The sequence below is a fragment of the Misgurnus anguillicaudatus genome, chromosome 7 (assembly GCF_027580225.2).
Source record: "Misgurnus anguillicaudatus chromosome 7, ASM2758022v2, whole genome shotgun sequence".
Taxonomy (NCBI): domain Eukaryota; kingdom Metazoa; phylum Chordata; class Actinopteri; order Cypriniformes; family Cobitidae; genus Misgurnus; species Misgurnus anguillicaudatus.
In genome coordinates, this window is record NC_073343.2 from 40490828 (window position 1) to 40508895 (window position 18068).

The 18068-nt window shown below is 39.2% G+C and overlaps 1 protein-coding gene across 7 annotated transcripts in view; it reads left to right on the forward strand.

Moving 5' to 3' along the window:
* The first annotated feature begins 248 nt into the window (after window positions 1–248).
* The window catches only part of mgaa (MAX dimerization protein MGA a), a 30001-nt gene continuing 12181 nt past the window's right edge, over window positions 249–18068 (forward strand). For 3 of the 7 annotated variants that reach the window (XM_055173227.2, XM_055173229.2, XM_055173230.2), the window contains exons 1-15: window positions 249–403; window positions 4618–5773; window positions 6565–8365; window positions 9388–9460; window positions 9544–9654; window positions 9738–9857; window positions 10490–10582; window positions 10731–11404; window positions 11584–11875; window positions 12540–12730; window positions 12892–12999; window positions 13087–13126; window positions 13280–13698; window positions 15684–15999; window positions 16303–16602. In XM_055173227.2, the coding sequence (XP_055029202.2) occupies window positions 4683–5773; window positions 6565–8365; window positions 9388–9460; window positions 9544–9654; window positions 9738–9857; window positions 10490–10582; window positions 10731–11404; window positions 11584–11875; window positions 12540–12730; window positions 12892–12999; window positions 13087–13126; window positions 13280–13698; window positions 15684–15999; window positions 16303–16602 (5629 nt within the window). In that variant the 5' untranslated portion in view covers window positions 249–403; window positions 4618–4682. Of the gene's footprint in view, window positions 617–4617; window positions 5774–6564; window positions 8366–9387; window positions 9461–9543; window positions 9655–9737; window positions 9858–10489; window positions 10583–10730; window positions 11405–11583; window positions 11876–12539; window positions 12731–12891; window positions 13000–13086; window positions 13127–13279; window positions 13699–15683; window positions 16000–16302; window positions 16603–18068 lie in introns of all 7 variants that reach the window. The other 4 variants (XM_055173231.2, XM_055173232.2, XM_055173228.2 and 1 more) reach the window with 4 other exon arrangements.

The following is an 18068-nucleotide window of genomic DNA, read 5'->3' on the forward strand; positions in this document are numbered from 1 at the left end:
CAAAACTCCGTTTATCTTGACATCCATATATATTCATAAACCCTCAAGGGATTAATCTTTAGCGCGTTTTGTCTCCAATTGTTTTGAATATTTGGTTAAATTGCGTATTTTCTCTTTTTGTCAAAAGAATCCGATCGACCCAGAGCAAACCATGACGTAAACAAAGGCGTTAAGTAAACGCATGCGCAGTACAAGCAACGAGGCTCAACAGTCAGAGGCCGCGCTTGCGCACCGGAGTCACACGAGGAAGAACGTGAGCTGCGACGTCATGACGCCACAGCACGCAAGTAGCCCTCGGAGGGTGAGACGCACGGTGTAATAATGTGAGAGAGGAAAGAGAAATACGACATAAACGAATCCAGGACAGAGAGTTAGCAAAATATGCATTTCATATTGACTAAAGGTAACGGTCCAATCCAGGATATAGCTGTATCGTGCAAAGAAATCCAAAAAGTTGGCTGAACGAGGGCGTTTTTTGTTACTTCGTGGTCAGAGCAGATCGTCTTCCTCAGATTCGCCCGCCATTCGAGATGGTTCGACGAGCACGCGCTCTCCGCGCCAACTTTTAGTTCGGGCCTATTAGAGACGCGTCGTCGACGAAAATAACTCACAGAAGGTGACTGAAACTCCATTTCTTGACATTTAATAGTCAAATAGTATTTATGTACGTCGGCTGCTGACCGTATCGGCACGTGAATTCATCTAATAAATTTGGTTTAATGCGCAGTCTAGCATTGTAATGTCTCGTCACTGATCCGCGTGGCGAATTATTTTTCGCATCGCGTTTCTATGCTGTTGTCGCACTGACATGTTGAATTTATCTCATACGTTTTACTATAAGAATAAGTGCATGACATTACGTATTTTAGCCAAAACCTTTATATAATATTTGCCTTGTTAAAAATAAATATTAAGGTTTCTTTTTAAAAAAAAAATGCGAACTATAGAAGGTTAAGTAAATAGCATATATTTGGGAAGATATTCGGTCAATGTTAAAGGTGCACTTAGTAATTTCCCCTAATAAAAATACATGTATTAAAAATGGATAGTACCCTACTTTGGGAAATTACGTTTACTGTTATGAACACTCACATATTCACAAAATTGCACAGTAATAAGTTGAATAATAAAGGCTTTATCCATTGAGTGAGTCACCTAATGGGGGACCACATTTTGAGATCACATGACCCACATGCATAATACTACACTCTCTAATCTTAAACTGTAATCAATAAATTGATAATTGCTAGCTATGAATAGTGCATTGCTTCTATGCACTGTGATACAATGGCATTGGTAACCATAAACCTTTGCTCTTGAGTGATGCTGCATCCACACCACTAGGTGTTAGTATTGACGGTTGTAGCGGCAACAACGTAAACAAACAGCTTTTGTGGCCCAAACATAATTTCAGGTAGACCTGCGCAAAGACTCGATAATAACAGAGTCCCTCTAGATTAGTAGTAGATTATTTTTGAAAAACAAGTACAATTTCTTTGTTCAAATCATAGCTACTACACTGACCAACGCTATTGTGTAAAATTAATGTATACGATGTTAGATGCAGATCCTTCAATTTTGGCCTGGCTGCCAAAGAATTAAAAGAAGTAACTACTGCTAGGGTTGTGCCGATAAACGCTACTATAGTGTATCGATGATCGTCAGACATTTGGCAGATAGCGGGATTTTATGACGATAGATGGCGATAGTTGTTATTATCATCATCATCATCATAGTTTCACATTAACATGGGCATTGCATGCTTTTTCTAGCATGAGAGGGTTTGTGGGCTTCACTTTGCACAAGAGAGCTTGTAACGTACCCGTATTCCTTCTCGCACGCACCTGGACTTAATGCGCGTTTTTTGCACTCTTGCTCGGACTTGAACCCGCGTGGTATGGACTCCTCCTAGCACCTAAACTTGTAATGGCATGACCCATACTTTTCCTCAACTCGCACTTTCCTCGACTCGCACTTGTGGACTTGTTTTTTAAGGAATACAATTAAATCAAAAGAAATACATTTCTCGGCAGCTAAATCACTGCTGGTCGGTTCATATATTTCTGGTAATTTTATTATTTTTACTTTTCTGAATTTTGCTCAGCTCGCATGGCCTTACAGGCTAGTGAAGTGTCCATCAGATGCACACTTAAAAATTTATTTTTACTTTTCGCATATTTTTTTTCGAATACTGTGAATTTGAACATACTACCCGCCTCGCCTACTGATTTTTGCCTACTATATAATATGGAAGTAGCAGGCAATTTTAGACACATTGTGAGTGTCTCTTTAAAAAGTGTCTTAAAAAGTCTGTCAATATTTTTTTTTGTTTTTTTGCAAATTTTCCTGTAAATAGGCCATCGTTCTAATCTTAAATTTTTAGGAGTTTTTTTAGTTATCTTTTTGGGGCATTTTTGCCATTATTGGACAGATGGTATGTAAGGAGAGGACTGGATGGCACATGTTGTAGATTGAAAAATAAGACCGGCAAAGGATCTCAGGTTGCTGAATGCTTGTTTGCACCATGTGTCAGAGTATTGCCCAGAATGCCCACTACACCCATCGGGTACACATATCCACTCTGACACTGGTACATCATGTTAGTGCCATTGCCAACTGTAATTGCAAGGACAACATTCACACAAAATAATATTTTTTTAAATGCAGTCCACTGAAGTCATACCGGGTGTGCCTCATACGTCTTGAAGAGTGAAGGTGCTGGGTCTTTGATCGCCCGCTGGTGGCTGGATGCAGTACAAATCATAAACCCCACTCTTTCCATGCAAACGAACGTGACTCGGGTCAAAATAGAAAATGTTACACTTCAACAAAATTTTCCGAAAGATGGTTTTGGGCCTTTAAGGTATTTCTTATCACGCTGATAATTATTCATTTTTGTGATAAGTTTCACCTTAGCTAGTCATTTGATGCAATAGAAACAGGGTGTGTTTTTATGATTGACATTTGTGATTGACAGCTTCTTTGAGTGGACTGTTGAAGCTTCGAGAGAAGATTGAATATATAACTTAACTATTAATTTTTGATTTCTCTGTTATTTCACACAGACAAAATTAGTTGTATTTAACTTACCTTATTTTAGCCAGCCAGTCAAATAAGATGTTTAAGGGGCGTTGTTGAATTGGGCGTGCGAACATTTGGGCGGAAGTTTGATACCACGGCTCCACCTCCATGCTCCACGGACGATTCCTTCTGCGCATGCCCAGGCTCCAAACTGACGTTTTTGCGTAACGTGTAATTCCACCCATAAATAATTTTTTTTTTCTTAAATAGTTTTATCACTGTGTTCATGTTAATTTGGAAAGCACGGGCCTTATTACAGAAACTTCCTAAATTAAGATCTAACAGTTTCAGTGTCCTAAGTGGGATCCAGATTAAAATCACTACGGCTACTAAACAGATAAGACAGGACTCTTGAGTTGGGATGATTTTGTAATACAGTCCCGGCTCATTATCTCCAGTTACGGTTTACTGCTGAAAATCAGATTTTTCCATGTAGAAAATGTGACAAAGAACAACCCAGTATTATAGTTTTGGTAAACCATTCTCTGCAAGCATGTGAAAAAATAGGTAATTGAAATGTGGCTCCCTTTGTGATGTCAGAAGGGGATAATACCACCCCTTAATCTGCACTATCCAACCACGGCCCTGCTGTTTAGTGCTGATATCAGATCATTTGTATTAAAAGGGCACACCCAAAAACACCACATTTTTGCCCACACCTACAAAGTGGCAATTTTAACATGATTTAATAAATTATCTACATGATATTTTGTGGTAGAACTTCACATACATACTCTAGGGACACCAAAGATTTATTTGACATCTTAAAAAAGTCTTGTGAAATGTTTTAAATGTATTTAATGTATTTTTATTAAATCTGTATGTGATAGAAATACCACTATTATTATAAGTATAGTGTGCTATAATCCATAATAAAATGCACACTGTTAAGTCACATACACGTATTAGTATTTTGTAAAATATGAACTTCACTGTTAACGTCACAGCCTTTTGACTAACCAGTAAAGCACCAAAAAATAATGATTGTATCTAAACAGGTTTCCATGTTTGGAAATAATTGTGTTTTTTGAGATATGTAGGAAGTTTATTATATAGCTATATTGTAATGCACAATATTTCAAGTAAGCTTTACAGAAATGCCTGCTTTGCAATGTCTTAAAATAAAGTTTTATCAAGGTCCATATTGAGCAGTGCCATTTAATCATATTCAATCCAAAAAGCACCATACACTAGACCAGAGGTCTCCAACGAAGTCCACAGTCCTGTAGAGTTTAGCTCCAACCCTAACCAAACACACCTAAAGCTGCTAAACAAGGTGTTTGGGACTGTTCATCTTGGCAAATCTGTTGGAGTAGGCTGATGCTAAACTTTGCACGACCGTGGACCTCCAGAAACATGGATTATAAACCTCTGCACTAGACATTGTCACATGCTCTAACAAGGTGATATACTATATAGAATGAAATCGTAGACAAACGGGGCCACCAGATACATTGTGTGAGAATGTTGAGCTTTCTATTTGCTAGTTATCAAACATGCTTTGACCATACTATGCTATGTATGTCTTTTTTTAAGGATGTAGACTTGAAATGCTCTGTGGTGAGAGAGTCTGAAGGTATCCAGATGACTTATTAACTCCCATGGCCGGTAAAAAGAAGCAGGGTGCAATGGTGGTTCATGAAGAGGGCATGGCTGCCCCTACAGTGGCACCTCCACCAGCTCCTCCACCTACCTCGGCAGCCGCACTTTTTGTTGTACTTAAACAGGTGAATCCTGGTGAAAAAATGCAGGACAAGGCTAGTTTGTTGGCCATTAGTGAGGCAAATAATATGGTGAAATCTACTATCAGTTCAGGTGCAACAGGCATCCATTCAACATCATCCACATCACCTTCAGACACCAGCACACATCCAGAGAACTTGCCAGCAGATACTAGATGTAAGGGCATCACAGTTACACTGGACAACAACAGTATGTGGAATGAATTTAGTAGGTGCCAGACTGAAATGATTTTGACCAAGCAGGGTCGAAGGATGTTCCCTTGCTGCCGCTTTCGTCTCTCTGGTATGGAACCTTTCCAAAGTTATTTGCTGGCAATGGATATTGTTCCAGTTGATCATTTCAGATACAAATGGAGTGGCAAAGGATGGGAGCCTAATGGGAGGGGGGATCCCCATGTTTCACGATTGTTTGTGCACCCAGAATCCCCTGCTACAGGCCTGCACTGGATGCATTGCCCTGTTTCATTTTACAGACTGAAGCTTTGCAACAACACATTGGACCAGGAGGGCCATATTATTTTACACTCAATGCACCGGTACCTTCCTCGACTTCATATCATACCAGCTGACAAATCCACTGGTGACATTCATATAGACAGGCCAGAGGTTATAACTCTCAGTTTTTCTCAAACAGAGTTCTTTGCAGTCACAGCTTATCAAAACCTGCGCATCACCCAGCTCAAAATTGACTACAACCCCTTTGCCAAAGGTTTTAGGGAGGATGCAGTCAATGCCCGGTCAACGAAGGCCAAGAATGGAATATTCACTGAAGAAACGGATAATGAACTTAAGCTAAGCAAGGAGACTACTACCTTGAATAATTTAAGGAGTTTGTTTATGAAGAGAAGTGCTGCTGCAAAAGTTGTTAAGGATCAGAATGTTCCCAGCCCAACAAACGATGAGAGGAAAGTTGTTAATGGCAATGCTCTCGTGGTGGAAAGAGATAAGAGGTAAGTCATGTTTTATAAACATATTGCGTTGAGGCCAGAAACATGCGCAGTACTTAGTTTGTTTAGTCTGCTTGACTGTAAGCGTGTTGTACTGTGCTGATACCGATGTTCATTTACAATAGGATGACATCTACCGATACCAGTAGTTTGTCATGAAATCCAAGATGTACACAACGTACAAATTGCAAGTCTGTTGTTATTGTCACCCAATTCAAAATAACCACACTGTATGAGTTCTGAAGTGTTTTTTCACCCCTTTTGATTGCCAGGATATATTCTGCCCTGAAACATTTGGGCGATGTGCGATAGTGGGGAAGAAATGCCTTTATTTGACAATACTCATTAAATGTCGATATATTGGTGCATCGCTAGTTAAAACCATGAAATGTTTGCAACTGGTGTATGTTTTTATCTGTTAGTGTGTAGGGATGGCCACGAGTACCCGAGTACTCCAACATGAATTTGACGATCGATCACCAAAACGATAATCGGGGGTTGAACAAGGGTACATTTTTTGTGGTTATTTATGACGGCATTTGAAAGTCTGACTGGTTAGCGTTGCAATCGCTTTTTCAAGTGTTTTCATCATGACGCGCACACCCTACCATTCCTTGGCACGTGCCAAGCCTTGATTAATTAAGTACTAGTTTTTCAAACAGCTAAACTAGCTTGCTTGTCAAAATTGTTTTCAAGCATTTTTTTTATTATTGCGTTTAGTTCATATAATTGCAGTAGTGCATTTATGCAATATTTACAAATTTTCTCTTTTCTCTCCTTTTCTCTGAACGTAGTACTAAGAAGCGCCCCTTACCTGGAGCATTTTCAGACTTCCTTAAAGGTGCTCATGTAAAAGTCAAAAGGTTAACGCTGGAGAATATCCAGAAAAATCATCTCAACTTGCAGACACACACACCTTGCAGTAGTGGAAAACAGGAGGTGTTGACGGTGTCATCCAAACCAGAAACTGTATTACAAGTTGAAGAAACTGTGATGGATGACAATCACCAATGTAACAACACAGACACATGCTCAAAAGCAGAGTCAATACAAGTAGATGAGAGTAAAATGGTAATGGATGAACACAAAGATGACAAGATTGCAATGGTATCCAGTGATCAAAAAGTACGAGAAACGGATGAAAACATAATGGAAAACCTTCCTTCACTGGACAGTGAGACCAAGTCTGAAGCAAAGACAAACAAAACCTTACCACACAAACGGCCAGAACCTGTACCACTACCTCTTCTAGCTCAGTTTCTGAAACAGAGACAGTCTAAAACCAGATCTATCACCCCAAAACCCGAAGCTCCCTTGAACTCTAAACCTCACTTAACCCCTGAAAGCTCAACTGATTTGATCTCTTACACTCCTCCTGCAAACACACACATAGAATCACAACAGTTGGTTACCTCATTATCTCAAACAGTTACATCTTCATCATCAACAGCAGGTGCCAACATGTCATCTACGTCCACTACTTCATTATCATCAACTTTTATTGCAGACCCATTTATACAAGTAGAAACACAAACACCTTTACAAATTTCATCTTCTCCATCTGTCAGTGATCCATTCCCTCCCCCCAACACTACCTCTCCTGTTAAACTTGATGATGATCGAGAAATGGACAGTATTTCCAGTATATTTGGTAGTACTGATGGTGATTCTATGCAAGGTCTTGACAACATTATTTGTCTTGACATTTCATCAGTTTTTCCTTGTGATGATTTGCCTGACACTCATTCTCCCACCATACCTGATGATAACACAGATGCTATCACTCCAGGTATGCCCACTGTTACCACATCCAACTCCGGTTTCGATGTTTCACCTAGTAAGAACAGTGAGGTTATTACTGGAGTTATTCCCAACCAGGAACTTACTCCAGAACCTCAAGTGGTTGCGAATGAATCTGTTTCTGATGTCCTCTTGGAGAGCTCCAATGGCTTGAGTCCTGAGCTTTTACCACAGGATGTCCTTCCAGATACTCTGTCCACACATGATGAATCCCTTTCCCTGCCATTGGATGAACCATCTTCTCCAGCCTTTTCATTACCTAGCCCAGCTCCTTCCTCACCTGACCCTTTTCCACCAGATCTGTTTGGTGACAGGGTTGTACCACCCCGAAAAACCCTTGATTCTTTCCCAGAAAGGCTACTGGATTGCACTGGCATACCCTCTTCTGACCTTTTCACACTAGGTTTATATGGTGATATACCTGAACTAACTAGAAACCCACTTGAAGGAGGGTTGTTGAATGGACAAGTAGTTTTAACAGATTTATCTCCCAGAGAATCAGTTAATTTGTTCCCTGAAAGACCATCTGATAAACCAGATTCTGTACATGACACTCAGTTAGCTGTTGAACCCAACTGTGAACCCAGTGAAACCACTGTTTCTGACAACATTGTTTCTGAGATAACAAAACAGTCATCTCATGGAAACACAAAGAAATCCAAGAAAAACCAGAAAAAAATAGGAAAGTTGAAACACATTGAAGATGATGATGTGTTTGAAAGACCCGTACCTGCCCCAATGCAACCTAGCCTGGAGGATGTGGAGGGACAATTATTTGTCTCCTTCATGTCAAAGGTAAATCAAATAATGCCCCTGGTTCTTGCCATGGAAAAAACATTAAGTAATTGGTCTTCCAATGTTTATATTTTTGTCATGTCATTGATAATCAGTATTGAGTCAGAATGTCCTGACAGATCACTATGGGTGTCCAACTTGGTGCAACACGTTTTTGGCAATTACCAATTAAAATTTTTGTCTAGTCCTCACACAAAGCTACCTTGTGACTAAATATATAGCACAAAAATTGTATGTACTATTTATATGGTATCTTTAGGGGAGGTTAACATTTCGTGTCTTTTGCGCACGCAAATACATTATTTTGAATGTAGACGCACCACATGTATGCTTAAATAGAGTCTAGCGCAAGCGGTGCAACATGCTCTTTTTCCATGTGAATCGCTGCCGCAGAAAGTTGAAAATACTTAAACTTTTTTAAGTGCCAAATCGAAAGCACAGTGGTAAGAAGGAAAGCGGGGTGGTCGTGTTTTCCGCACGGCTTTAGACGCAAAATGTGAACCCCCCATGGTGCTTTTCTGCCTATTTACTTCCATTATGGGGTATAGAGCCGCCAGGACTTTATGATTTTGGGTTCCACAGAATAAAAGTTATTCTGGTTTGCAGAAATATGAGTGTTTAAAGCAACACTATGTAGTTTTTTTACCTTTAAATAATGTCTCTAAAATTATTTCAGTGATAGAACAACTTTTAACAGGACAAATTGTACTGTTGCTGCAACCTGAGCAGCCTCCTAGCTGCTACAAGCACAATCTGAAAGTGGCGTGGAGGGTAGAAAACACAGCCCCGCCCCTCCCCCGGCCTTGTGCTTTTCAACCACATGGGGGAGCTGTAAGTCATTTTACATGGAAACTACATAGTGTTGCTTTAAATGATGACATTTTTATATTTATTATAAGGTTGCTTATATCTGAAGCAGTATAGTTCGGACATTTAAATGTGTTTACTAGGAGATTATGTGTGGGTTAAACATACTATTGAGTACTTCTGACACATTATCAACTATATATACTTTAAAATAGACAGCTCTTGAGATTCACCTTGGAGATGATGCCAAAAAAGAGGTGGTGCAGAAAACATTTGAAAATTCAGAAGGTAAGAATTATACTAAATATGCTTTGAGTGAAAGGGGAAAATAATAATAAATTAAATATCTTTTTGTTGTTGTTTTGTTAAAGGTGAAATTAGTGGAACGATAGAGGAAAAGATTAAGGTGCTTGAGAAAGAACTTTTAAATGATCTGCAACTGATGAAGCACAAACAAGTCATTCATCCAGTGCTGCAAGAAGGTTTATGAACTTTTATTTTGGACTTGTCTCTGAGTCACACACAACTTAACAATACCTTCACAGTCTTATTTTTCTCTTAATAGTTGGATTAAAATTGAGTTTGCTTGACGTCACTTTGGAGATTGACCTGAAATATCTGGGCGTGCAATTACCTATACCCCCACCTGTCCTTCTGCCTAAAACAAGTTCAGCATCATCACAGGGTAACAAACTTTTTATGAAGTCTCAAACCATTAATGTTGTAGTGTTTCCAGGGCTCCAGACTAACTTTTTTTCACTAGGAGCACAGTGGCCCCCAACTGAAAATGTTAGGGTCGCAACCAGAAAATTTAGGGGCACACACCGTAAATCAACATGCTAACCAAATATTCACATTTCTACTCATTTCCACTGTATTACTAATAAATACTTTAATGATAGATGCAGAAAGTACAATGTGCTGTTTCAAATTCAGTGGCACACTCTCAAATTTTGGTGGCAGTCTGGAGCCCTGGTTTTTCTAGAGCAGGGGTGGCGAACATCGGTCCTGGAGAGCCGCAGTCCTGCAGAGTTTAGCTCCAGCTCTAATCAAACACACCTGAACAGGTAATCAAGGTCTAAAGAGTTACTAGAAACCTTCAGACAGGTGAGGTTTAATCAGGGTTGGAGCTAAAAACTGTAGGGCTGCGTCTCTCTAGGACCGGCGTTCGCCACCCCTGCTCTAGAGCATTGCATTAGCGGCACAATAGTTTGTGGGTTTTCCAAATGTGTACATTTTGAAGCACTATATATTGTGTTAAATAATAATTCAGTTTTTCATGGTTAAGAGTCCAATTTGTTTTTCTGGTCCTTTTAGATCAATTTGTTTCAAGAACAGGGAAAACCACCGACTTCACCAAAATAAAGGGTTGGAGAGATAAATTTGTTGTTTCAAAATCCGAGAGTGAAGGTACGTAAAGTAATGCATTGTCTGTAAATTAAATTTGGGGTTTAACCAATGCAAACATGACAAAATATTATCTGTAACTAGAAAAATCATAGGATATTGCACCCAGATGAAGGTGAAGATCTTTCTGACAAGTTACAATTTTTTGCAGGTGCATCAAGTGTAGATGCAGGGCAGAATAACCTCTCTGCATTCTGCAGTGATATGTTGGATGAGTATCTGGCCAGCGAGGGCAAGCTTATTGATGAACGAGCCGCCAACTTGTCTCAAACTGACACCACGCCTGTGGCCTACCAGCTACCCACCAAGAGCACTAGCTATGTCCGTACCTTGGATAGTGTCCTTAAAAATAAAAAACATGTACCTACCTCTTTATCTTCCACATCTATACATCCACCTTCTACATCCAAAAAAGTGAAGACAAAGTGTAAAGTGACCAAGAAACCTAAAAACCAAATAAAATCTAATACAGCAAAGCAAAGTTTAAGTACTTCTAAACCAATCAGCAGTGGAGACAAATTCCCTGTGAGCTCGAAAAAGCCCCAACAAAGCAAGAAATACAAAATAAAAAAGGAATCAAATAGTTTAAATGCTAAAAAGCATACTGAAGAGACTCCTGCAGTGGTGGCATTTGATAAAACTCCTAGGGTTGAGGTCTCTGGATCCCCAGCAGTGAGCTGCACAAATGGACGCAGTCTTGGTTTGCCCAAGACCTTGGTGAAGCTGATGGATGTGGAAGATGGAGCAGTGTGGGAAGGCAAACGTCGTACCTACATCACAGAAGAAAGAGCAGCCATTGCACTAACTGCTCTTCTCACTGTTGAGGTAAGTGTGTGTTTAATGTGGGCACAGATTTAATAGATTGGGTCCATTCTGCAAATTTCTTTCTTGTGAAAAATTTAATATGTCTAAAGCGATTCATTATCTGATTTAAACACTTGACATGTTTTTAGTCTTCTGTTAAGCCTTACCTAATGTATATCTTTGTTTTGTTCTTTTTTAAGGGTGTTTCAAAAGGAAACCCTGATGCCTTGAGGATTATTAAACGACGGGCGCCACCATGCCTTAACGTCTTTTGCAGACTTGGCTGTGTGTGTGCCAGTCTGCTTCACATGAGGCGCCATCATCACTGTGGCAAACCAGAGTGCATGCTAGGCTGTAGCTGTCTGCGACGTAAAGTTGTTGCTCTGAAGAACCCCAAAGAGGAAGAAATTACAACAAAGGAGCCTAAACATCCGGGACAATCAGAGGAGAACAAGGCAAAATGGAAGAAGAACAAAATGAGAAAAACTTACAGTGAGTTTATTTTCTTCAAAACAAGCATGATGTCACAGGGAAAACACACTGATAACTTTGGTATATACTTAATTGGGCTGTAAATATAAATGTAACTGTGCCAGTATTACATTTTTTTGAAAATATGCTAATTTTTCAGCTCCCCTAGAGTTAAACATTTGATTCGTACCATTTTGGAATTCATTAGCTGATCTCCAGGTCTGGCGCTAGCACTTTTAGCATAGCTTAGCACAATCCATAGAATCTGATCAGACCATTAGCATCGTGCTAAAAAATAACAAAGTGTTTCATTATTTTTTCTATTTAAAACTTGACTCTTCTGTAGTTACATCATGTACTAAGACTGACAGAAAATTAAAAGAAACTAGGAACTATACTCTCATTCTGGCGTAATAATCAAGGACTTATTTTTTTAGCGCAATGCTAATGGTCTAATCAGATTCAATGGATTGTGCTAAGCTATGCTAAAAGTGCTTGTGCCAGACGCGGAGATCAGCTGAATGGATTGCAAAACATTAAAAATCAAATGTAAACTCTAGGGGGGCTGGAAAATGAGCATATTTTCAAAAAAAGTGGAATGTCTCTTTAATAGCATAGCTCATGTTGTAGTAGTCCACTGTGTTACAAACAAAAAACAATTGATTGAAATAACCTTCTTCTGCAGTTTTAACAGATCCTATGGCAGCACCTGAGCCGGCCAAGCGTGTCAATAAATTATGGGATCGAAAAGGAGAAGATTTTGATTCAGAAATAGTTTTCTCCCCCCCTCCGCAAAGAAATCCCAGTCCACTGCTCCTGACCAAAGAGCTACAAGAAGACCTGGAAAGCTCCTTCAGTCCCCAGAAAAAAAACATGGTAAGCATCCAGATGGTTTTTAAATACATTACATTCATAGCATTTGTTTATTTTATTTCACTTTTACATTTTCTGTGTTAGCATTATTTTAACAAAGTTCGTTTAACTTGCATGCAGTGCACACTACATCGGAAATCTCACTTGTTTATTTTTTGTTTCAGATGACAGGGAGCAATTTGAGTTTTGAGGAGGACAATGATATGGAGAGCAGTCAGACTTGCTCTCGCGTTCGACCGTTTCACTGGAAGTGTCAAAATAAGCAAAAACCGGTAAGACTTGCACGTAAAGGGTGCCATGTAGTATGGTTAAGAGAAAGTGGAAAAACTGTGATACTAACTAAACCCTTGTATTTTTAGCTGGTTGACCAACACCAGATCTCCAAGGCCCCTACACAAGGTCAGTTTTTCCTTTACTGATAATAATTATCAGCTACTGTATGATCATGGTTTATATCATTGTTTTAAGATTAGAAAATGTCTTGATCGTCAGAAATACTGGTCTTTAAACAACACTGAGATCTACTTTTTTCTGTTATCATCCATCTCTCAGATATCGAGGAGGGTGAGCTTGTACCTGCTAATTTGTCTGGCCCCGTCAAGCGCCTTGAGATCGTATCCGAGTGCAGATGGTCAAGTACAAACAGTAGAAATTTGGTTATGAAAAGGGTGTGCGAATACATGGCTCAAGATCGTTTGAAGAAACCTTTTTGGATCGACAACTACTATGTTCAGCCAGTTTCCAAGACAATTCAGGGGACAGAAGAGGAGCCTGTCCACATCTACAAAGTTAACATCTCTCAGCCAACGGAGAAGGATAAAGATAATGAGACAATTTCGCAAAGTGAAGAAGAGTCCAGACAGCCGGTCAAGAAGAATGAGGTGAAAGGCCTACCCTTCCTTTCTAGGTGTTCCCCTGCAGGCTTGCTCAAAGCAGAGATGAAAACTCCTTACGCCCCAGGCCAAATAATGGTATGCATGAATTAATTGGCAAAACCATTTAGAAGTAATTAGGAATGTACGATATCAAAGTAACAATTACATTTAATGTTGCATTGTGTAACTTTTAGAAGGATCTCTTGACCAAAATGCAATATAATATACTATATTATCAGTGGTGTATAAAGACCTTTTCCAAAGCCACATATCCTAAAGGGAGCACATGAAGAGTTTGGTTCCAAAACGCAATAAATCCATTTTTACAAACCAAGAAAGTGACAAGATGAAAACCACTATTTTCTGTTACGAACTTTCACAAAGCATCTTTAGGTTATAGAAACATAAAAAATGTAAATCCATAATTTTATTTTCAAAGATTTATTATAAAAACTTATAAATAACTATATTATTTATTTAGTTGACTAGTGGTATACACTGGTTAAACTTTAATGGCATAAATCAAAACACTTACTTACACATTAAGATCACTGTCATTGCTACGGTTATACGTCACTGAACTTTTTTCACAGCGATCAGCTGTTAAATGTTTTGGTCCTGCTCGATTTTCGTTGGCTTTGCGTAAAATAGTGGAAAGTTTTTCATAAGATCACCTGGGGTCAATGTGTTAGCATAACAGAAGCTTGATGCTGTCGAGAGAACCAGCAATATTCGACATTTTCCGTCTCCCAAGTGCCTCTCGCGTAAATTATTAGATGTTGAAGGCTTACGTTTTTTTCCGTCACAGAAAACCACCACAGTTTAGCAATGCCATGAAAGTATTATTTAGTTTTTGTTTGCTTGTTGATCACGAAGTACAAGATAAGGAAATTTAGGATTCTGTGTATTTAACGTGCCGTCCTTGTTGTTTACAATGCGTGGAATGGTGCGCTATGATTTGTTGAGCGGATTTAAAGCATTCTGCAGAAAAGGAGGAGTGGTGCTTATTGCGTTTTGGGAAAAAAGGGAGAAAACATGACAGAATAACACAGCGGATATTGGATTTTGCATAAAATTAAGAATTTACTTTTAAATACTGACCTTATACAATACTGATTTTGGAGGTAACTCATAAAAAAAGGCGTTTATCGTGTTTTGGAACCAAACTCTTCATATACACAAAGGCATTTATGCCGGTGGCCAGAGTATGTTTTCAATTGATTCCGATAGAAGCGTCGCACTTTTAAAAAACGCAACTCAACAGCAACTGCCCATTTTTATTTGCCGCTCAGTGTTTTTGTCAGTCCGCCGAGAGTTAAAAAATTCACATTTGGGAAGAATGATCATCTCATCAATATCACTTTTTACTCATACGTCCAATCACAGTGCTGAAGAGGGGCGGGACAAATGCCACAATGACCAACCAGCGTATCATACAATGAACAGATCAAAAGTATCATAACAACCAAAGCGCTCAGCTGAAAACCCCACAGTTGGCATCCGCCTTGTGTTTTCAGCCATGTATAAATGCTTTGATGTACACGCCCCCTAAAGGTGGTCGCACACAGGACACGCAGCTCAGCGCCACGCCGTTCTAAAAAACTTAAACACATTGTTTTCTATGAGTATGGGCACACCGGCAGTGCCTGTCCGCGCCGCCCAGCTACGACTCAGGAAGATGCTTAAATCCCTATCGCGCCACTCACATAGTTTAACATTAAATAACATCATATTTGTCCCAAATCATTAACGATTAACATTGTCTGCTAACGTATATTTTGCATTTTGAAGTAGACGCTATCTGACGAAGCTAGCGTTATTTAATGTGCACTTCCGGTTTACGATACCACTGAGTTGTCCTTAGATGTCGGCGAGACGCTGAGCTGCGTGGCCGGGGTGCGACCCCCTTAAGAGTCAACGACGTGAGAAGTGTTAAAACTAAGGCTGAGTGTGGGCTAAACAATACTATCCAATAGCCACAAATTTTTAATAATGCAGTTCAATCAATTGCAGTTAAATCAATGGTAGAACCTTTTAAGGTGTTTAAAATGTTTTAACGTTTTGCTGAATTGATTTTGCAGGTCAATGGAAAGGTGTACCCACAAGCCAAGCTGGAACTGGGAAAAATGGGGGCTTTGCACCCTGCCAATAGACTGGCAGCTTATATCACAGGAAGATTATGTCCAGTCAGTCAGTCTGGTTCTAGTGTAGTACCCACAGCATCCACTAAAATTACCTCTACCACTGCTTCAATAACTAGTGTGGCTGCAGTTACTTCAGTTACCAGCACATCTCCTTCTACATCCACATCTCCTTCTACAACCACATCTCCTTCTACAACCACATCTCCTTCTACAACCACATCTTCTTCTACAACCACATTGCTCAAGACTGCAGGTAAGCCAAGGACTGAAAAGATGCTGCAATTAACAATGTCTTTTCTACTGCATTCTATTTCAAAAGACTTTCAGAGAATACAAACGTTTTGTTGGTAGAGGGTTTTGATCAATATTGAAGACTAAGGACACTATTCGATTAATGAAGGTTTGTATAGTGGCTGAATTAAAGTTGGTGCTCAATGTGGTTTTTCTAAGTCTAAACCTGATGACGACTACTCGGATTTTAAACATCGTGTGGTGTAATCTATCCTTACTAGTTAAGTGGCAGACTTAACCTGCTTCTTAATTTGTTTCTGCACAGTGACCAAGCCCCCAGTGGGACCGGTCTTCACCCAGTTTGTGGTCAACCACATCAACTCTCAAAATCTGTCCAGCACTAGCACTCCAAACTTGCAGCATTCTCCTCCAAAAATTGTCATCCCCTCCTCTTTGTTGATGGCTGGGGTTCCTAGTGTTGCTCAGTCTCCTCTTAAACCTGGCCTGGCTACCCAGGTGTCTGAGACTTCAGACTCCACAGGTAGCAACAATTTTCCCACTGTTTCAAAAGTTCAAGCCCCTCCAACAATCACCATCATCAATAAATCGCCCACCGTGCAGTTGGGTAAGCCTGGCTTTCTTGGTTTGCCATTTTGTGTTTGTGTTCCCCTCCAACAAACCTTTTGCAATAAATCTACTGGGAGGATTTCACATCGTCGTCTTGTGATCTTGTGATGTAGTGCTTCAGACTTTGAAATCCTGGAATACATCTGTGTTTGCTTGCCTTTCCTGTCTTTTGAATACTCTTCCCATGATCGCCTATTACTGCCATTTGTGACTTTGGCTTTTCGTGTACATTGTTTTCTTTCACAAAGGGTCCAAAATTAACTTTTGGCACAATCATATTTTTATGTTGCAACATATAAATCGGTCTCTATTTGTGGGATTTCGTTCTACATAAATTAAATTTTGTTGGCTAAAAGCAAGAAATTCTGCCATGCTCAGAAACATTTAGTCATAAAATGTTTATTTGTAAAAAAAGTTTGTATCTTACATCAATGACTAAGTTTACATGCATACCATTAATGTGATTATTTTTAGTAATAAATCTGCATAATACGATTATGCTTGCTGCGATTATGAGCTTAGTTACGTAGTATTGTGTTTACACGAGGTAAAGTGTAATAAAAATATTGACAAAATCTAATTATAATCACAATCATTTATAATCTTACCTGTATAACAGCCAACTGTGAAACAATTGTAAAATTGGTACTGTAACTTTTACAGTAAATTTTACACTGATGATTGTTGTTTGTTAATTTTGGACTCTGCTTGATTTGACCATGTATCACCTATAACATCTGATTTTGAATTCATTGCATTAGTTTCTTAATGCCGATTGTGTGGTGACAAGGATTCCTCTATAGAGGGCAGCAGAGATGATGTATGTTTGTAGGCAAACCCGGAAGCGAGTTAGCATTTTAGCACTTCTGGTTTCAAGCTCCCGAAGTCAACGGGTTTTTAAATGGGATTTTGGTTAAACTTCTTAAAGAAGGTCTTGGGTTAACACAAGCCTATATATTTTCACATTTTATTCTACAACAGATACTGGTAATATCCTCCCTCGTGACTTTTAAAGCTTTTACAAGGTCTTTAAAAGGGTGGTTGCTACATGGGACTACAGACTTTGTTGGGGAAATCACGCATGAAGATTTTAAAAACATGGGCCCAATTCTCAACAATGATTCTTCCTCAGAGTATGTTAGTTTGGAAAAGTTGTGAAAAGCTTGGTGGTGATGATGTTGAAGTCAAGTGGCTGTGGTGTAGTTCGCTTGTAGCCTAATGTTAGCATTTTGTTTTTAGTAAACGTATTTAGACTTAGAAATTCATAATAGTTGTCTTCATCTGTGAAGAGTTTTTAACTTTTGTTATATACAGAGATAATCCAAAAGTATATGAGAGAAATTAATGGGCTTTTTGTCGAAGGAACCAGTGTCTCGTTAACTTCTCTGTTGGCCTACAAAATACATCATTTCTGCGGCACTCTGTTTGTGGGGACATGGATGCTAAGATGTTTTGTTTATAGTG